The sequence below is a fragment of the Patiria miniata genome, unplaced genomic scaffold, assembly GCF_015706575.1.
Source record: "Patiria miniata isolate m_02_andy unplaced genomic scaffold, ASM1570657v1 HiC_scaffold_8, whole genome shotgun sequence".
NCBI lineage: Eukaryota > Metazoa > Echinodermata > Asteroidea > Valvatida > Asterinidae > Patiria > Patiria miniata.
In genome coordinates, this window is record NW_024037075.1 from 13169803 (window position 1) to 13191820 (window position 22018).

Here is a 22018-nt window from a genome sequence, read left to right on the forward strand (position 1 = left end):
CATCCACGCTCGCTCATGCAGTTCATATGTTCATGCCAATGCACTTGCGCACGACAGTCACTAGAATTAGCCGAGATTTTGGCGCATGCGCACAAACTAAGTGGAAGGGACGAACATACGTGGCAGAGACACATATTTTTTCGATCATTGTCGATTAACTCGAAATGATTTTAAATAAATGATATCAACGATATTGATCACTTTGACATCGAGTAATTCAGTAAATCAATGGACCCTATTGGCTGCAAAGTACATTCTGAATTCGCTATGAAATCTTCACTTGCAAGTAACAGTGTACATGTAACTAGTATTACTACAATATTAAACTTCAATCTTTAATCTTTGCTGGTAGACAAAAATCACCCAGATGACATTTTAGGCTTGCTATAGTGAACAACTACCTGTTTGCAGTCATTGAACCCTAATATCTTAGGAGCAATTTCAGGGTTACTGACGTTACATTTTTGATGTACTTTTGAGTTTCCTTGGACTGTAATTACCTTACTGAAAAGGTTTAATAACTGTTATCCCCATGGTAGATAGAGTAGACCTAGACCTACCTAAGCACCAAAGATGACGTCCAGAGAAGTGTGTTATGTATGATAAACAAGACACACAAAATCTGTTACTCACGTTACGAAAATGTTAAGTGAGTAACCGTGGAATTGCCCATAGGGGTGTTTGTGTTGCCCGTTGCGCATTGCCCGTTGCGCATTGCCCGTTGCGCATTGCCCTTTGCGCATTGCCCGTTGCGCATTGCCCGTTGCGCATTGCCCGTTGCGCATTGCCCGTTGCGCATTGCCCGTTGCGCATTGCCCGTTGCGCATTGCCCGTTGCGCATTGCCCGTTGCGCATTGCCCGTTGCGCATTGCCCGTTGCGCATTGCCCATTGCGCATTGCCCGTTGCGCATATTGTTTCCAAGCATGCACTACAGATGGGGTTCAAACATTTTGCGAAGGGGTAGTTACAAAAAGTGCAAGTTAATTTTCAACTAATTTTGTATTCAAATAAAAGTTAATTTTTATTATATTCAGATTAAATGAATCAGTTATCACCTACATGTAAAATCAAGCATAATCTGTGGGAGAGGTGTTATAAAACAAAAAATGACTGCTTTATCTCGTGGTGAAGTAAAACTGTCCTCCCTTGGTGATCCATGGAGCCTCGGGAAAAATAGAATGCTTCATGGATCACCTCAGGAGGCTAGTTTTACTACACAACTCCAGGCAGTCAATATTTGTATATTATTCGTAAGGAGCCTTCCCGATTTCGTGAAACCTGGCACTGAGCAGGAAACCAAAAGACACAATTCATGAAAGGCCCGTTGTCCTCCATCTTGGAGGCCCGTTGTCCAGACTCCAGAATGCCAAATCGCTTTAACCCTAAAAGGCCCCCCCCCCCTCGACTTTTTCCGTGATAGCCTTTAAAAAAATTTTTTCGCGACCCAAGCTGTTATGACTTTTTAGCGTCGAGCCTTAAGCATCTTTTGACACCAAAAATATAAAAATCGGACCAGGGGTTGTCGCGCAGCAAAAAATTTTCCGGCGCTGTGTGCCGTGAAAACTGAATTTTCCCATATACGCCGTGTACACAGACCAGAATTACTATTCATACATGTGAATAATTAATTAGCGATAATTCCAAAACCATGAACAGTTGCTCCATACATGTACCGAGTTTCAAAAATTTTTGTCACTCGATGGCCGAGATCTTAGGGGGGGGGGGAATCCGCCCCCCTGGCTGAGAAATGGTCAAAATAACCAGGCCCTTTTAGGGTTAAGCAATGATGATCCTACACCATTGGCTTCCCTTAATTTCTTGTTTGTTTACAATTTGCGTAGTTATTCTTATGAAGAATCGAGACGGCGTAAAGAAATTACCCATTAAAGAAAGAAAAAACTGCTAGTGACATAAAGAATTCTATCCAAAAACCCTTGGCAAGCAAGCTTATGGGACTCGAACCCACGACCTCCTGCTATTCAACCGCTGGATTCTCCAACTTCAGAAATTGAAATCTGCGTTTTAAAACTGTTGTCCGTCTTTAATTTGCAGCTGGATTTCTTGGTGAAAGCATCAGGGTTTTGTGCAGGAAGTGACAGGTTGAAGATGAACTTTAGCTAAGTTTTTTTTTCAATATATTTGTAACAATTTAGTTGGACTGTTGGATTGGCTATTGAAAAGGCCTGATGCTTTTATAGAATCGGGCAATACATTAGTGCCAGCTTTAGGATGTAGGACTACTTGAAATACTTATTCAAGCACTTTCAAATTAAATTGTATCATACACTCAACCAAAAAAGAAAGTCCACCCCTTCCAATACTTTTTGGTCGAACTCAAAAACTACTGACCTCTCACTCAAATAACAACTAATCAGTAAAGAAATTCCTTATCCAGCCATACTCAAAACAGTGATAATACATGATGCAATTTATGACAAATGACACCAAAAACAGTTGTACCTTTGTATACGTGCAAGTTGTGGTTCACACTCACCTTGCACCTATACAAAAATACAACGTTTGTGCGGTAGCATTTGTCATAAATTGCATAATTGTGTACCCATTATCACTGTTTTGGACCAAATAAAGAGTATGGCTTGATTGCTAAGGAATTTCTATACTGATTAGTTGTAATTTGAGCAAAATGTGCTCAGTAGTTTTTGAGTTAGACAACAAAATATTATGGGGTCTTTCTTTTTTGGTTGAGTGTAGTTCCTCATAATGCGGGTGTTACAAATATGTCGCTAGACATTTGCTGTATACCAAGCTGTTGAGGTCAATATACGCCTAGGTGTTGACTAAAGGCTCAAAAGTGAATTAAGTTGCATTGAATAGATGCTGAGCTAAAAATAGCACTTATGAAATCATGAAATCACGTCATTTGAAAAGAAAGGTCACCCATTGACCCGTCAACTTTGTAGATCTTTGCATGACAGCAGACCACACAAAACTTTCCATTCTTGACTCCAGGCTACCGGGAGCTGTTGACAATAAAACATTTTGGGAAAACCCAGATGTACACAATTTCTGGAGGCCTGCTGGGACAAATGTGGTTTATGTATTTGTATCGATGCGCGGGGTTTCCAGGATAAAAAAATAGCCTTTATTTTTTATTAAGATATTCTCCAGACTTATTAGGACAAATATGGATAGTGCAATGTTTTGTTTCATATTGGATGCAAACTGCTTGCATGTGACAGAATTTCAAAGCACTTGTTGTGAATCATGACCTTGCAACTTTTGTAAAGTTTGAGTCAATGCCATATATGGAGGTTTATTGAGGGATTAATTTGCATAATATAGTTCCGTCAAGTGGTCATGGGATTGTTGGGTGCGGCAGCTGCATGTACAGGGCTGTAATGCTTGGACGTCTCTGAATCAACCTGCTACGAACTCGACTGTACCGGTAAGTTTTGCCGTACAAAGGTTCATTTCTTCTTGTTTTTTGGTTTCTTTTTTTGTTTCATGGATTGTATTAAATGTCAGGGGTATCCTATTAGCCCTTATTCCCTTGAGTGATTTACTAGGAACCTACCTCACTCTTGCAAATTCCAACACTATATGGCAAACTCTGCACCCAAACTGTTGGACTCTGATTATGTAGGTATGCCTAACCCAAAGTAAAGCATGTAATCAGTTTACTAGTTTAGTATGGGATTGTTAGGGTTAAGAAGTTTTGCAGTCACATTTTACTGATCTCACTGAATGACAGTGAACTGTGCATTAGTCTGGTGCAGTTGCTATAAGTGACACGAGACCACCTTTTTTTTTGGTCTTGGTCTTGTTTCAGTCTCGCCCTAAAGTCTCGGTCCCGGCTGGGCTGGTCCAGTCTTGAAAGCGCTGGTGTCGGTCTTGGTCTCGGGTGCCAAAGTCCCTGGTTTTACCCTTGAAACTCTTCGAGACCACAACAAAATTTCCCTATTATGTATGGCTTTATTCATGTACAAGCTGAATGACATACAAACTTGTGGAGGACAGTTCCAAGCATTAAAGTGACAAACACATATTTATTAACAAATAAATGGTACATTGAGACAACTACTACTCGCTTTCTAAAACACTGAAACTTTTTAAGTACACATTTTCATGCTGAAGAATGAGATTGAAGCTGGAATATGAAGACCAGTGTGTTACAACTTTTTATTTATCATTGACAAACAGGACTTCCATTTGTGGCTTCGTTCCGAAAAGTACAAACTTCTACAATGAAAAGATCAACGCACTGCAGGTGGGTAAGGTCTGAGTGTGGCTGGGTGACCCAAAGTACCATGGATGCACAATCTGAAGCAGCCTGCCAGACTGATGTCCCTACCACGATGCAACAGGAGGCACAGGTACCCACCCCCTCAACTGCAACAGGTGAGTACATTTAGTAGCTAGACCATTTGCATGGGATCTATGAAGGAGGGAGGGGCATGAGGTCTCCCTCGTCCCTCCCAACTCAACCCCCCTCCCCCCCCCCATCCTACCTCACCTACCTTACCCACCCATCCACTTCACTCCAGGATTTTTTTGTAAGTCGTCAGGTTTCAACTTGTTTTGGGGACAGTCAGATTTTTCATAATTATACATGTTAGGCCAAACAAAATAAATGGTGTTGTTTACGGTAACGGCCAAAAAAAACCACCAGATAGGTACTGGTAGGTAGGGAAGTAATGTTATTTTGTGTTTTTTGGGGTTTTTTTTCATTTCAGTTGTTGCATTTGCATGCTCTTTTGCAATGTTTGAAACTCACTTAACATCATGGGCGTCGCCAGGATTTTTTCATTTGATCATTTTTTGAGGGTAGGCAGGGACATTTTACCCCTCCCTACCCCATTAGATTAATAACAATATGATTTTGCGCCAAATACAACTGTTTGCGCAGGGTTAATCTGTTTTGAATAATGTCAGCCTGTCAGAGTCTGGTGTAAATGTTGTGAGTCTCTGGAAAATTGAAAATGTATTGTCAGACAAAAAACTTCCTGATTCCAAGTCCAGCTAGTGCCTACTTGGCCTGGGTGATCATACATGCACTCCAAAGAAAACTGCAGGCTGACCCAGAGTTGAAGTTCATCTACATGTACATGCATTCATTCTTCAAGATACACAGCAAAACAGCTCAATAATAAAACACCTTAAAATTTAGAATTGGAAGTTTGCACTGATTTTTTATTTTATTCCACACCTGTCTACTTTGAAAAAAAATAATGTGTTCAGGTCGGATACAATTCAATGAATTCCTAAGTAAGATTTGAGGCTTTGCATGGTGGAGATACTAATGAATGAAAGGTTTGCGGATACACCATTTGCGAATAATTTCTCAACTAAGAGAATGGTTTTGAAAAGAACCAGAGGTATAAACTCGACGTTCCGGTCAGTATGCTCTGACCGTCTTCAGGAGAGTGCCTAAACTCTAAGAAAGTAAACGCTTAAGTAGCAAAAGCAAAATCGATGAAATGTGAAGTTGCATCCTGTGTGGATGCCAAGTAGCTGGGAGCCTTGAGCAAGCTTGGTGTGCCCACTGATTGGTTGAACAGTAGGGCTGCAGGACCTAGGGTATAGGAGACCCATCAGTCTGGAGGAGTGGGGGCCAGATGTCCTTGAGGTGATACCCGATGTCTTGCGAAACCCGTTGGTCAGGTTTGCTGATCTTGATGCGGTTGGGTTTGTAACCGTTCCATTGTAGTGATACCTGGATGTGCATAAGTTCGTGCTTGAGGTTGTCTTGGTCACAGACGTCGAAGGCTCTCTGTACTAGGGTCCGGATGACCGATGACTTGATGCTAGGGTGATGAAACGACCGTTGGTGGAGATAGCGGTCGGTGTGGGTTGGTTTCCTGTAGATGCTGTGTCCCAGGGTGCCATCCGGATTCCTGGAGATCTTGACGTCCAGGAATGGTATGATGCCGTCTTGTTCTTGTTCCATGGCGAAGCTGATGCTGGTGTGTTGCTGGTTATTATTATTATTAATCATTAAATGAAACCTAGGACTCCTCAAAAGCGCCCTAGGCACTGTAGCTCGCAAGCCTGAAGAAACCTGTAGAGAGAAGACAATGAGAAGAAGTTGCAGTTTTGGGTGGGAGGAAAACCCCAGAAGAATATTCTGGGGAAAACCCACGGAATCAGGCAGGGGCTGAAAACCCAATCCACATATTGGCTCAGGTGGGATTCGAACCCGGGTCACAGCGGTGGAAGGCGAGGAAAGTACCGCTACGCCAACCTGACTCCACATGGAGGTCCCAGCCCTTTGCTCGTAGAACTTGCCTTGTCACTCAAAACAACTGGAAGAAATACATGTTAGTAACGGATCATGAATTTGTTCGGGGGACAGGTCTGTGCGTTCACCAAGAGTAGTATAATGTTCAAGTCTTTCCTCAGGTAGTTTGCAGGCCTCGCCTGTGGGGACATTAGTGAAGAGTGAGACGACGTCAAAACTGACAAGCAAGTCAGTGGGTTGGCAAGCAAGTCAATGAATTCCTCACATTAATGCAAACTAAATATGTGCATTGAAAACAAATTGGCCAGGGGTTCCGTATGGGTGGTGGACCCAATAATAGGCCTACAGTTTTTACGAATAAGGATATTGTTGATTTTATTCATAACAAACTGTATCTAATTTTATTTATACCCAAAAAGAAGGAAATAATTATGCAAGGATTTATTTTCAATCCGATACAATTAATTCCTCACATTAAAAAAATACATGAAACTTGCCATCCAGTGTTATATTTTGTAGGTTTACATTCAATATACAAAAACTTGACATTCAGGCAAGGATATGATCATAGACCCCATTTAGGTTCTGTGTAACCGTGGAGGTAAAACAAACAGCGGTCTTGCCAGGATTTTCAGTCAGTGCAGGGAAGTTTGAAATAATGTGATTTAAAAAGTGGAAGATGGGGCTTTCAAATTCAAAGAATGCAGCTAAGAATCAGCTAACTTCTATTAATTAAAACAAAAAAAATTATAAATATTTTAAACATATTAATTATTATCCTTTCCCGTGCCCATCAAGTTTTTTCGCAAAAATGCGGATCATACTGGTATCAAAGCTCCGTCGTATACAGTCAGTCAGATCAGTCAACAGGAAAACTTGAATCACATCTTCATGTATCTATGAGGGATCGTATAATTTGAACAGTTCTGCTCAGAAAAAAATATATTTGACCGCTGCTACATGTGTTCTGCTTTGTCGTCTCATGAGACCGGAATGGCGAACTATTTATCCATACAGAGATCATGCAGTGAACCTGGCCATCACGGACCGCCTGCCTGCGCTGCTATAGTAGCTAGCTAGCTAGCTAGCTGTTGATATGACATTGTGACATACGTCAAGCCCAAGCTAGGGCTGGCTAGCGCTAGCACTAACTCATACACAAGCTGTGTTCTTCTAAAAACAAGAAGAATATATCAAGGACAAAAACATACTGTGGAAAAGTGATGCTTGTAAAGCGTACGCCGGCCTTTCCATTGGCTGGTGTTGCACGCTACTCATTCATCATGTTGGTTCACATGAGTTCTGCGTGTACTAGCTACCTAAGAAATGAAACATATCAGCTTGTACGTGAAATTAAAAACAGATGTACTTTTAAGGCCTAGTGTTATTCAAGATTTTACGTCGTCATGATTGCACATTTTATCACAGGTATGTTTGTGTGATATCATGGTCAGTTTCAAGTGTGGAAAATTATTGTGGCAAATATTGCAAATAGTTCTCATTCAAAATATGAGTGTGCATTTATGGGTAGTATACAGGAAGCGGGCATACCCGATTGCAAAAAATACAGGAACCCGGGTATCTGTTAAAGAAATCCAAACTCAAAATTGCTGTACACATTGTTCATAAGGTCACTGCAATCCACATCAGTGCGTCAATACAGAAAAATACCAGTGTGTACATGAACAGTGAGTTCTTAAGCTTTGCTGTATAAATTGCATTTTCGCAAGCGTCATCAATGGGAATCTGTTTTGTTTTTCTATGTATAGCCTGGTTTTCATTTTAAAATTGTCCACAAATGACATAAAAACCTTTTCTTCCTTTTCATTGTTTGACAAGTTACTAAGCCATTTGTAAAGTTGGTTACTGGTACCCGATCCCATAATCTGGAACCGGTTCCTGACATCAACGGTCCATTACTTGGGTACGCGGTTCCGATGCACAGCCCTAATTCAAATTAGGTTCTGATGCACAGTCCTAATTTAAAATTGTCAACTAGCAAAATGGCAATAAAACGTTTGAGGTCGGCAGTTTGGCTGCAAAAATCCCAGGTCGGTCGGGTTACTGTAAACACACCATTGTTTTTGTTTGGCCTTATATATCTTCATTAAAAGTCACAGTTTTCAAAGCACGGATTACATCTAGAGATGAAGTACATGAATCATTTTGTCAGTATCCTTTCAAGAGATATTTTAATTCTTCTGATTTTAGATTCCCCACAACGAACTGGAGCCATCGGAAAAATCAGCACAGTCAGCGGTAGCAACAATCCTACCATTGTTGGTTCAAATGTAGTCAACTTCTACATCTCGCCGTCGGATGGAGCAGGTAAATGTGATCTTGTTTGTTACACTAATTGATATATTAGATCAGGTGTAATGTATTTGGGGGGGGGGCAGTGATATACTACACAATCAGGGACACAAAGAGCGGATTGCTGGTAATGCGAGAGAGAAAGTCACCAATATAGGGCTATGGTGAGCACACTGAGTAGGGCTCTATTTATAGTGGGTAAAGTCTTGTAATTTGTTCTTTATGTACCCATGCCAAATGGCGCCCCCTATTGTGTGTCACATTTGAAAGAAAATGAAAAAAGTGAAGATAGTTTTACACAAGTCACGAACATGTATTAATTTTGCACTTATAAATGAATGAATGGAATAATGAATCAACTGTTTTAAAGCCTACACACTGCAGTTACTAGTTTTTGTCTTCATTTATTTTTTATTGGTGAAAAAAATTTGAATGTTATTTAAACCAACTTGAGACAAACTTGTGTCTAACAAAAGTACCATACAAAAGCCACAAATATCTTTGGGTTTATTTTTTGGGTAATTTTATTTTGTACACTGCCTCCTGACGAACTGTACATGTAAATCCCAAGTCTCCACTTCTTTTACATATTTGCCTCTGTAGAGGAAGAATATTCAATCGTTTCAGAAACAATGTTAAACTGAAATAATACATGTACATTCAATATTGGGTTTTGCCCTCCACTGACGTGGTATTTTATAAACGCTGTATACTCAGTGTTGTCCCAAGTGATTATGAGAAAAATCACAAACCCGTGACCTGCTGCTTACTAGTGCATGTTGCTTGTTTGACCTCAACAGGAGTACTTCCACAGACTCGGAAACCAGACCAAGAACCAAGAGTGGCGGATCTCAACCAAGAAGTCGGTTACAAGACCAGGGACATTTTGAGGAAATGGTACAAGACAACGCGCAGTTATGTTCAGTTGAACCCTGGGGTTCCTGATGATCAAAGACCCATTGTTGGCATTTACACTAAATTGCGGGTTAGAACAAAGAAAGGTTCTGTAGAAGAAGAATATTCTGACGAAATTGTATATTCTACAGAGTATGACAAGATATTTAAAGATTGGCCCGAGACTGAGTTCAATCGTGCTATTTTATTTGGCATTGGTGGTGTCGGGAAGTCAACCATTTTTGACAAGATTGCATATGACTGGGCTGATGAGGCATGTGAAATCCTGAAAAGATTCACGCTTGTCTTTCTTTTAAAGATGTGTGCCTTGTTCCAAGAATCAGATCTTGTTGATTCCACTTTTGATCAACTTCTAGGCGAAACATCTGGAGTAGCCAAAGTTGAACTTGATAAATTCATTCAGGGCAACTCAGATAAGGTCTTGATTCTTTTGGATGGTTTTGATGAAATGAAGACCAAAACACTTGATGCAGCCTCATTCGGTTCTATCCTCAAAGCACTCAATAGAACAGCATACAGGGATTGCTTCATCTGTGTTGCAACTCGCCCCTCTCATCTTGAGACACTGATGTCAAAATCACTTGTCCAAAATCCTTGCACACACATAGAGGTTCTGGGGTTTACTGATGAGGATGTCAATGAATACATTCGGAAATTCTATTACAAAGATCCTGATGTTGTCAATGCACTAATTCAACACATTGCACAGTCGAACACGATGCATGATTTTGCAAGTAACCCAATGTTACTTCTTCTCATATGTTTGTTGTGGAGGGAGAAAAAACAACTCCCCAAAACAACTTCACGCCTCTTCACTGAGGCAGTTGATAACATGTTTACAAGAAAAGGATATAGCTCCGAAGATGCATCAAAAACAGTGATTGCTATAGGCAAAACTGCACTGAGTGGATTCATAAGTGCCGACCAGAATTTCTCATTTCAAAAAGATGAGTTTGAACCAAATGCGCTGGACCTGGCACTGAAAGCGGGCATCCTAACCCAGGAGAGAGTTATCAAAGACCTCAAATGCCACAACAACATACAATTCACGCACAAGACTATTCAGGAATACTGTGCTGGGAAATACTTGCAAAGTGTACATTTGTCAAGCCAGGGATTTGTACAGAGTACAGTGTACAAAGTTGTACCAATGGGAAAATTTCAAAAACAATTAAGGCAACTTTGCCGGTCAGTTGAGTGCATTGTTTCAAATGAGTTCCTTTTACGTTTTTGTTGTGGTGACAATAAAAAGTGTATGACAGACATTGTAACCTTGCTTGAACGTAAGTTCAAGGAGCATGATCAGCCCGGATACATGTACCAAAAAGCTGTTACACAAGCGATCAGTAGACAATGTTTTTTTGAAAGCCAATCCAAAAAGGTCCCACGGTGTCTCACCAGCTACTCACTCATCCCATCAGATATCGAGGTGAATAACAATACTGATTTCCGCATTTTCATATACGTTCTTGAAATCATCTGTAGGTCAGAATTCCAGGTGTCACAGCTGGCATGCATTGAAACCATGAAGGTTTCTGATGTGTCTTCAGTCAGTGGTTTAGCCTTTGCCATGGGTTACATGGAAAACCTCAGTCATCTGATGCTCTGGAGTTGTCCTTTAGTGAAGGGTGAGCTTGAGAAAATCCTGTCATCACTGAAATGCAACAATCTCTTGACCAGTCTTGACATAAATGGTTGCTATACATTGAGAGGTAGAGCTGTAGAGTGGGCCCCTCATATCAAACACTTGACAAGCCTTGAGAAACTTGAAGTAAGCTTGAGCCAACTGGAGAGCACAGACATTGAACACATTGCCTCGGCTGTACATGACATGCCCAAACTGACTGACTTAAATCTTAATAGCAACAATTCATTGGGTGAATGTGCTGCAGTGTGGGCCAAGGAATTGCCAAAAATGATGCACTTGCATAAGCTGGACCTGAGCTGGTGCAATTTGACACAGTCAGACATTCCACACATTGCCTCAGCTGTAGGTAACATGTCAAGCCTGGCTGAGTTGATCCTAGAAGGCAACAAGTCATTGGGTGGATGTGCTGCAGTGTGGGCCAAGGAATTATCCAAAATGATGCACTTAAATAAGCTGAACCTGAGCTGGTGCGATTTGACACAGTCAGACATTCTACACATTGCCTTGGCTGTAGGTGACATGCCCAGACTGACTGACTTGAATCTTGATGGTTACACATCATTGGGTGGATGTGCTGCAGTGTGGGCCGAGGAATTACCCAAAATGATGCATTTAAATAAGCTGGACCTGAGCAATTGCAATTTGACACGGTCAGACATTCCACACATTGCCTCGGCTATAGGTAACATGCCCAAACTGACTGGCTTGGATCTTCGTTGGAACAGGTCATTGGGTAAATGTGCTGCAGTGTGGGCCAAGGAATTATCCAAAATGATGCACTTAAATAAGCTGGACCTGAGCTATTGCAATTTGACACGGTCAGACATTCCACACTTTACCTCGGCTGTAGGTAACATGCCCAGACTGACTGAGTTGATTCTTCTGGGCATTGGACAGATGGGATGAGTTACAGTCCCTCTTCCCATCACTCAGGGTTGCATTGTAATTCTCCCTTGCCAAGCTCACTCTAGAATTACATGTACTAGACATAACAATATCAAAATGATAACATTCTCAGTAAAAGGAAATTTTACAAGAAAATCAACGAAATTAGAGGGTCTAATGTTTCAATCCTAAGCTGGACTATTCTCACAGGCAAAACATGGTAATACATTCTCAATTTAGATCGTCAGTAGGGTCACACTGCATGTAAGACAATTAGCTGTTCACCATTGAAAAAAAATACTATATATAAAATCAGGGACCTGTGCAAATTCCAAAAACAGATAATTAAAAATGTGTTATTCCAGGATGTCTGCTTGCAATTTAAACATAAACATCATAACACATTGTGGATTCAGATGGTCAGTATAGGGTCACACTGCGTGTAAGATAATTAGCTGGTCACCCTCTACATATGACACTGTAGTTTGTCATCAAAGTCAAACTGACACTCTTAAAGTCCCGGGTCAGATATAACCTTGCATCCGGGTCAGATATAACCTTGCATCCGAGACAGACTGGAACTAACACTCTTCTGGGTCAAATAACAATTTTCTTGTCAAATGGCCAGAAAGGTGACCCAAGAGAAGTGTTATTTTGACCCGGAAAATTGTCAGGTCAAATCTGATCTGGATTTGGGTCGAATCTGACCCGAGACTTTTTAGAGTGTGTATGATTTGCTGATTGGGTCAATGAGAATGGACAAGGAACTGTAGATTCATGCTAAGAATGGACGGGGCGAATCTTGCACAAATCTACAGTTCCAAGTCTATTCTCTGACTTAAACTATTTCTTAAAACAACAGCAGTTTATGCAAATAAGATCCCTGGTTTACCACAATCTCCATGTTTGTGAATAAGTGTAGATTCCACATCTGGAAACTCTTTATAAAGTGGCAAACAGAATTACTGTAGACTTCAGATCTTTACGTGTGTGCACAAAAACATCACTAATTTGAAAACCCAGTAGATATATGGTATTTGTTGATTTCTGAGGCTGTATGGGTGGTTTGGTCCATTTCCAAGTTGAGACTTGTTGGCCTGACAACAGTTGTATTGATGTATCACGTTAAAACAATGATGTTTGCTGTGATTAATTCAACCTAAGATGGAAAATCCATGTACATTTTGTAAATAAAATTATATTTTTGGAGACTCATTAGCCAAGTGGCTTTATTGTACTTAACAGGCATGCGACTTTTCCTCGAATCCCTGATTTCCTCGTTTTTTAGTACTTCTCACGAATGCCATAACAAATTGAAATACACTGCACAAGGTCTTGTGTGGTTTGGAATGTCCTCGTTTTTTTTCCTTCTAAATTCCCAGTTGCATGTGTGACTTATAATACGGTTAAAAAAATTAAGTATTACCAAGAGTAGTTTTGGGATTATTCCATCCACCAATTAATGACTTTTTTGGTAAATATTTGTTTTGAAAAGAATGTTTATGTTATATATTTTTTATATTTTGTTTAAACTTTGGTGCAGAGGTTGGTGGGAAGATCAGTTTTAAAAACTGCAAAAGATGGAATAACTGATTTGACACATCATTGACATGATTGAAGGGGGGAACCTTAGCAATTGTTTTGAGGTTTGTATTCCTTGAAAATTAAAACTATTACATGAAAAATGAAGACAAAGGATTTTTTTTAATCAACAACAAAGGGCACCTCACAAGGTGCATTGGAATTGTTTTCATAAATATTTCAAAGATTATTATGACATAATTAGATGTTAAAAGAGTGTGATGTCAATTCACTGTCTATTTCACAAAGTTTTTAATATTTTTTTTCATTTATAGTGTAATCATACATTAATAGACTCACTCTCTTCAACATAACTAGAAAATTTTCATTTGTTGCAAGTAGGGCAAGTCCAAGAAAAGGTCCCATATGTAACCTACCATCTTTATCACGACGATAAAGGTGGGTACGGTATTCTCCTTTCAGATGTCCAACAGTAGAATACAAAAAAAACAACACATTGATCTAATTGCTTTTTAGAAGGTTAAACTTTCCTGGGACATAACGCGTGTAAAATCTTGGACTTGCCCAGTTATAAATAGCCTGACGGAGTAGACATATGGATTGCATTCCGGTTTCATATTAAAATACATGATGTTAGTATCTCACAATTGTTTCTGGTGTGATCATTTTGTGTCAGTCACATTCTGTTGTATTGCATTTTACCTTAAGATGAGTATGTGAGGAAGAGTGTATAGTGTGTGACTTTCTGGTTTGCTCAGAATTGAATGGTTCAAACCCACCATCATCCCTGTCCTCTTTGACAGATATTCAAACACAATCCAGCCCATGCGTTTATCGGATACCCGATTATCCAATTATCCGTAAACTCCCAGCCCTATTTCAGTGAGGGAGATGGGTCATAGGTTTTTTACATGTTGGACCAAGTCACCGAAACAGTTCACAGAAAATGTGTTTAAAACCAGCTGATGTTTTATCAGTGGCTTAAAACCAGCCTGCACACCTCCCCTCCCCTATTGAAAATAGTACATTCCCCCTCTCCTCCCCCCTCCCATCTCTCTCTCCTCCCCACCCCCCCACCCCCAACCGATGCTACAGAAATCACCACTCTCCCCCCCCCCCCACTTTAAAATCCAGCCCCCCCCCCCCCACTCGTTCCCCTGTGGTGAGAACACTATCTTTCCATTGATATTTTGGATACATTCCTATATGGTCTTTTGTTTTGAAAATGGAATATGAAAACGCTCTTGGGATAGTTTTATATCCGAAATTCTACCAACTTCTGGTGCTAAAATAACATTGAGGCCAGTAAATAACATTGTGGCCAGTCGCCCCCCCCCCCCCCCCACTGGAAATTTGGCAACCGAAGAAAAGCACAGTCGTATATCTTACCATGATTAGCAACCGTAAATGCTTTTTATGCCCCGCGGCAAAGCCGAAGGGGCATACTGTTTCCGCCTCGTCCTTCCGTGGGTGGGTGGGTGTGTGGGTGTGTGTGTGGGTGGGTGGGTGGGTGAGCTTGTCTTACATACGCAGTGTGGACTTCCGAACAAAAGACGTCCACATAATGTAGGTAGCAGCGACGAAGTGTGGACTTGCCCACGTCCACACTTTGTTTCCCCATTTCTGGAAAACAGGTTTAGAGGCATTTTTGGGTTAGGTTTATCTGTAGCAGAATGAAGAGAAACACTAAAGGGAATCATTGAAAAAAAATTGGGTTGTAAGAGTTTTCACAGTTTGAGAAAAATGAGTTTTTCCACTGGTGTTCCTTAACTACACGAAAAGAAAGGAAAGTCCACACTACGTATGTGAAACAAGTCGGGGTGGGTGGGTGTGTGTGTCCGGACAAATCTTGTCAGCGCGATAACTTGAGAAATACTTAACATATGAACTTCAAATTTGGTTTGTGGATTGTTCTTGGTAATCCTAAGAAGCCTTTTGCATTTGGGGCCAAAAGGCCAAAGGTCAAGTTCACAGTGGCTAAAACAATAGAAATCTTGTCAGCGCGATAACTTGAGAAATAATTAACATATGAACTTCAAATTTGGTTTGTGGATTGTTCTTGGTAATCCTAAGTAGCCTTTTGCATTTGGGGCCAAAAGGCCAAAGGTCAAGTTCACAGTGGCTAAAACAAAAGAAATCTTGTCAGCGCGATAACTTGAGAAATGCTTTACATGTGAACTTCAAATTTGGTTTGTGGATTGTTCTTGGTAATCCTAAGTAGCCTTTTGCATTTGGGGCCAAAAGGCCAAAGGTCAAGTTCACAGTGGCTAAAACAAAAGAAATCTTGTCAGCGCGATAACTTGAGAAATGCTTTACATGTGAACTTCAAATTTGGTTTGTGGATTGTTTTTGGCAATCCTAAGAAGCCTTTTGCATTTGGGCCCAAAAGGCCTAAGGTCAAGTTCACAGTGGCTAAAACAAAAAAATCTTGTCAGCGCGATAACTTGAGAAATACTTTACATGTGAACTTCACATTTGGTTTGTGGATTGTTCTTGGCAATCCTAAGAAGCCTATTGCATTTGGGGCCAAAAGGTCAAGGGTCAAGTTCACAGTGGCTAAAACAATAGAAATCTTGTCAGCGCAATAACTTGAGAAATACTTTACATGTGAACTTCAAATTTGGTTTGTGGATTGTTCTTGGTAATCCTAAGAAGCCTATTGAATTTGGGGCCAAAAGGTCAAGGGTCAAGTTCACAGTGGCTAAAACAATAGAAATCATGTATTTATTCTGAAATTATAGGGATTAGGGATTAATTCATATAAAACCTACAGAAGACACTAATGCTGTCAATGAATGTTCCATGTGACCAAGGTACATGTAAGGTGATGTTAAAAGAGTGGTGTTATGTCATGGGAACTGTCACCATTGCGGGGCATTTGTGTTTGTAAACACACCTGACTTGTTTTTTCATGTTTTTTGTGTATTCGAAAACGAATACCCACTCGAAAACAGGTCTTCGTTTTCGAGTGGTTCTTTATTTTCGAGTGGGTCTTTGGTCTTCGTTTTAGGGGTCTTCGTTTTCGATACTACCATTGTAAGAGCCTTCAAACGAGTCTGGTGTGAATCATTATCCTGACTATAAGGGGGGGGGGGGGTTAAAGGGGTATATACACTATTGTGTGATATAGTGTGCCTGATCGTCGGTTTTGAACAGCGCCCCTATTGTGAAATTGGAAGAATGGTACCAGCCCCCAGAATGTCCCGAGAAAAAAAACCTGTGTACATTTCAGCACTGATTTGTTGATAAAAAAAATCTGAAGGGCCTGACCCCCCCCCCCCCTCTGCAAAAATTCCTGGATCCGCCCCTGACAGGTCTGTATTTTTATCCCCCTCAAATGGACAATGGTACTCACAATTTAGCCTTTGTAAAACGGAACCCCAGAAGAAAAATTCTAAACTACTTTTCTTGTTTTCAGTTGAGCAAGTGATTCAAAGAGAGCTATTCCTCCATGGTTAACAACATTTGAAAATCTGATTTTTTTTTTCATTCCATTTTTATTCAGTGCAGGTTTGAGCTGTGCTTTCCAGTGAACCAAAATGCTCCCCAGGTGCAAAACAGGGCTTCTCATCTTAACCTCACCGATAAACCAACTCATCAAACCAATCAGTCCGATACTGTGCCATGCCGCCAGCTGAATATTGGAAACACTCTACGTACAGCTGCATCCCGGCCTTGACCACGAACTGGAACCGTGCAAACAGAGACCGATACCCGTTTTGTCTGCGCAACCATCACTGCAATCTACGCAAAGACGGCGCAGCTACAAGGGCACGATGTCAGAGTACTCGTAAACTAGCTCTACTGAGTGGAGCGTTGAATTATGGGTACCCCTCCACACAAACACTCCACCGATTTGCCATACTTTGGTGACACCGTCACAGTAGCATAGTCACAAACCCACACGAGGACAAAAAGACCCCAAAAAAACGGTAAAGAGAATACAAATGAGAGAGACAGTTATCCTGGATTGATCTATACATTCTTGACATTCCATGAGACCCCTTATATTGTTCCCAAACAGCGAAAAATTTAAAAAAAAAACAGCAAAATAGTCTGAAAACTTACAGCTCAATGTGTTTGCAGGGAGGCTCAGTTCTTGAATCGACTTGTCGAATGAGGGCGTCTGACGGGACGTCACCGTCGTTGCTCGATCGCGAAGAAAAACAAGTCGCGCTTTATCAACGACTGTTTCGTGTAATAATACGTGCTCCGATCCGCGCCGCGCCGTACGACAGTATGGGCTTTGAACACACCAAAGAGCACGTATCATTACACAAAACAGTCGTGGATAAATTAATTGTTCTGAATAAGTTGACTCCCAGGGTTGTATGGTATCGGAATTTTTGATTTATTGATACATACCGGTATATCTTCAATATCGATTATGTTCAATATATCGAATATTTGCAAAATACGTTGCAATTTCTTACCATGCAATCGCGGATCTTGTGCTTCTGAAAAAATTCCTTTGTGAAGTATTTTTTAAGTGGACAAATTGTTTCAACGAACATGCTTCTCAGCAGCTCTTCCACCACAAAAAAAGATTGGTTTGTTTACTTCAAATGAAAGGTTTGTTTACTTGAAAGTCAGTTTTCTGACGAGACTTGCAAGCTTTCCTTTGCCTAGGTGAAAGCATGCACCGTACCAGTACATGCAGGATGTATGGTTCCTGCCACTGTAAAGATAATAGCCAATGCTGGAAGAAGTAGGAGCAGTTTACAGCACTGAACATAAAGTCAAATCTCTACATCATAAAAAGGTCACGAAAACATCTTTAGAAAACAGGTTTCTGTGTGATCATTCACAAAGCTTGATCTCACTTTGCTGGGTTTGTTTTTTCTGGTTTTGTCTTTGTATATAAGTTACAAATCCTGGCCTGCCTGCACTAACTTGACACAGCAAGTGATCTGAAAAGAGGAATTTTTTTCTATTGGCCTACTCCCTAGTCATCAATTTTACGAAAAGTGATGACACATATATTTTACGTACACCATATTACTTAACACACGTGGCTCAGCGAGAGACGTAATGTCACACATGCACACATTTGTGCACGTGATCTCTTCACAAGCTACTTATGCTCAACTCAACTCAGCTGAACTCAGTAAATGTCGCTTTGGACCACATTCTTGCACTAGGGGTGTCAGTCATTGTTGGGACATTTGCTTACTTGTCGTACGATGGAAATTACAATTATTAGGAAAAACACTTTTTCTTTTATACTATACTTTTGAAAAAGTTGAACAAAGAAATTGACTTGAGCAGGGTTTAAACCTGCGATATCCAGATAACCATTCCTGGGTCTGTTTCATGACTTGATGTGATCCCTGGCTACGACCGGTTTATGGCTTCTGACTAGCGCCCCTTGAACAAAGATGTTGACAAATTGGGGCATCGCCAACATAGGGCTGGGTAGCTCAGTTGGTAGAGCACCGGCATAATTATTCGGAGGTCGTGGGTTCAAGCCACACTCCAGTCAGTTTCTTTGTCCAACTTTTCAAAAATTGTTATAATTCCCCTAGTCAGTTTATCTTTGTATCTTTGTTTTTCAAAAGACGATTTTTAAATAGTTGAATGGAATTTACATATTTGCTTAAACTATGCTCTTGAGCCACGCCAATTAGTCAATTAGCCACCCTCCCCCCCAAAAAAACCCTCTGAACTGTCCACACAACCAAAATGGTAATGACTTCAGACATGTCAGATGTGGATAAAGTTCCAATAACCATACCGGTATGTTTCAATTAACTGTGTACCAGTATGTAGTTTAAAGGGAATGTACATCATTGGCTTTTGCTGTAATTTTCAGAAATGAACTAATTGAGGAGTTAGTATAATGGATCAAATATTGTTACACTGACATATTTGAAGTTTTTGTTAAAAAATGCTGGGGAAAAAAGAACAAAAACAGAAACGTTAAAGTAGTCTGGTTCCCTGACTCCACTAAAGATGAAATGGATCAATTTATAGATGCCGGAAAATTGTAAGGTTAGGGAAATTGTAAGGTAAGGGAAATTGTAAGGTAAGGGAAATTGTAAGGTAAGGGAACCAGTCTAGCTGGCCTGCACCCGTTCATGACCATGTAACCACTAGCAAACAAAATTTGAACTGAAAAAAAAGTGGTAAATTTGGAGCAGAAGTTGAAAAATAGTTAGGTTTTTCCAACGGTGGTCGGCCGGAAATTAATACAAAAATACAAATTTTCTTGAAAATGACTTCAGACAAGGTGCCATAAATTTACAGGATGCTTTAAACTGTCATTTAACAACATCCTAGTAAGGTATTTCGTAAAAACTTGGTAGTTTTGTTTTTCGATGTTTGCAAATGTTGTATATTCTCTTAACATTGTGAAGCACTGATGATATAAGTTAGTTTAAACCTTCTTGTCATTCCAAGGGACCTCATTTGTATTTTTATTTAGGATGGAAAACAGATCCTGCTTTGTCTTTGTCAACACAAAACTTTTTTCAGCGGTCCATCCACGCTCGCTCATGCAGTTCGTATGTTCATGCCAATGCACTTGCGCACGACAGTCACTGGAATTAGCCGAGATTTTGGCGCATGCGCACAAACTAAGTGGACGGGACGAACATACCTGGCAGACACACATATTTTTTCAATCACTGTCGATTAACTCGAAATGATTTTAAATAAATGATATCAACGATATTGATCACTTTGACATCGAGTAATTCAGTAAATCAATGGACCCTATTGGCTGCAAAGTACATTCCGAATTCGCTATGAAATCTTCACTGGCAAGTAACAGTGTACATGTAACTAGTATTACTACAATATTAAACTTCAATCTTTAATCTTTCCTGGTAGACAAAAATCACCCAAATGACATTTTAGGCTTGCTATAGTGAACAACTAGACCTGTTTGCAGTCATTGAACCCTAATATCTTAGTTTATAACACCTCTCCCACAGATTCTGTGTCTTGATTGGCCGAAAGCGAGTCACATGTTACTTTATATTTTTGCTATCTTTCAGTGCCGGCCAAAAGTACTGTAGGCCTACCCATAGCAACCAAAGTACCTTACTATACTTGAGTAACCAAAGTACTATACGCACTGTGTGCAAAATTGCATAGGAACAATTTCAGGGTTACTAGTAGTTTAAGTAGTCTGTCTGACACAATTTGACCTTTGGCATAGAAATATGTAAAGGTCACATAAATATGTAAATATGTAAATATGTAGATATAAATATGAATGAATGAAGTTATGAAATTCCGGGCACAGTTTGACCTAATGAATGGATGGGATGAATAGGGAATAGGTGTGGGTATAAGGGACCGGGTACAGTTTGACCAATTCTATGGGAAAGATTGCATAAGGTATGGAAAAAAATATATATATTTTTATGGTACATTTGGATCTTAGCCCGAAAATGAGTTTCATACGTTAGTCCCTGTGAACGAACAGCTGCGGTGTTATATAATCCCCCAACAATAGACGGGAGAGGGCGCGTGCCAAGTCAGCGCACTAGTGTTGTTACGAAGTTAATCCGATCGATACAAAAAGTAATTGGATTTCCGAACGCTCGACAGCAGAAAGCAGCGCTAGATGGCAAAAATGAATGTTGCGTTGATCAGACTGAAACGAGTACGATTGTCTATTTGAAGAATTATTTTTAAAGTCATTTTTATTGGGTTTATGGGTATTGTGCAACGTGGCGTTTTCCAAGTTATAAACAAACACTCACCGCAGCATACTTGCAGGGTACAGTCGGCCGTGGGGGTGTATGATAAATCCACGATCCATAATCCATGCGTCTGTACGGAGACCGGTGGTCGATCACCCCTCGATGATCGCACCGATCATGGAGCAAATAAATAACTCCGTCCGTGCGCCTATATTCCTCTTGTTAATCGATACAATACCAATGGCACTCTTCTACACTGCCACCAGAATCATCCAAGTAAAAATATATGTCTGTGCGCGGTGATCGTAGAAAAGGGAAGGTTTTGGCATCAGCCAGAGCAAATGATAGTATACATGCACACTACTGTATACACGCCGTCCGATCAGATAGCGCTCAAGTTTTCTTAATCCGTGACGGCTAAATTATCGATTAGGCTCTATAGTCTGCAGAGGCGCGTACAATAAGGAATGGATTCAGTGGTTTTAAGCCATAACAAAACGTGCGGGTATGTGGTTTTCAAGGGAACTACGGCCTGGAAAGTGCCCGATTAAGTGTATAGGAATAACACAACCATCATTGTGCATTTTGTAATATTTCGTACTAGAACGACCCCAAAACCAAGCTATAGCCTATCCATAGTTAAAAATTCAGTCGTAACGTGGTAAAAATGGTGCCCCTTTAACGCTGTCTGTATAGGAATGCACCGAACCCTAGTTGTACCTCCGTGCCGGATTTGTTTACAAAATCGAGGATGACTGGGTTTTATCTACGACCAGTTTACGGGGGTTATTTAGAGGGCGTGTTCAAGCAATAATTTTATGACTGAGAGTAGGCTTTTCCAATTGATAAGACAACACAAACAA

General features: G+C 40.4%; 1 protein-coding gene and 1 pseudogene across 2 annotated transcripts; both read left to right on the forward strand.

The window, feature by feature from the left end:
• The window catches only part of LOC119719749, a 34327-nt pseudogene extending 16935 nt beyond the window's left edge, over positions 1 to 17392 (forward strand).
• Positions 4164 to 14147, forward strand: LOC119719590 (NLR family CARD domain-containing protein 4-like). Of its 2 annotated transcripts, XM_038189067.1 has the most exons (4): positions 4164 to 4360; positions 8412 to 8528; positions 9314 to 11422; positions 11927 to 14147. In XM_038189067.1, exons 1-4 carry the CDS (start codon positions 4207 to 4209, stop codon positions 11980 to 11982), a joined length of 2436 nt encoding a protein of 811 aa, XP_038044995.1. In that variant the 5' UTR covers positions 4164 to 4206; the 3' UTR covers positions 11983 to 14147. The 2 variants fall into 2 exon arrangements, with proteins under 2 accessions (XP_038044995.1, XP_038044994.1); XM_038189066.1 differs by having other exon boundaries at positions 9314 to 14147.
• Positions 17393 to 22018: the final 4626 nt, after the last annotated feature.

What these genes read in the sequence shown, in the direction of transcription:
- LOC119719590 (XM_038189066.1), top strand. Translation starts at nt 4,207, where the DNA reads ATGAAAAGATCAACGCACTGCAGGTGGGTAAGGTCTGAGTGTGGCTGG. An exon ending in CACCCCCTCAACTGCAACAG is followed by an intron (nt 4,361 to 8,411) that starts GTGAGTACATTT and finishes TTCTGATTTTAG; the next exon opens with ATTCCCCACAACGAACTGGA. An exon ending in CTCGCCGTCGGATGGAGCAG is followed by an intron (nt 8,529 to 9,313) that starts GTAAATGTGATC and finishes TGACCTCAACAG; the next exon opens with GAGTACTTCCACAGACTCGG.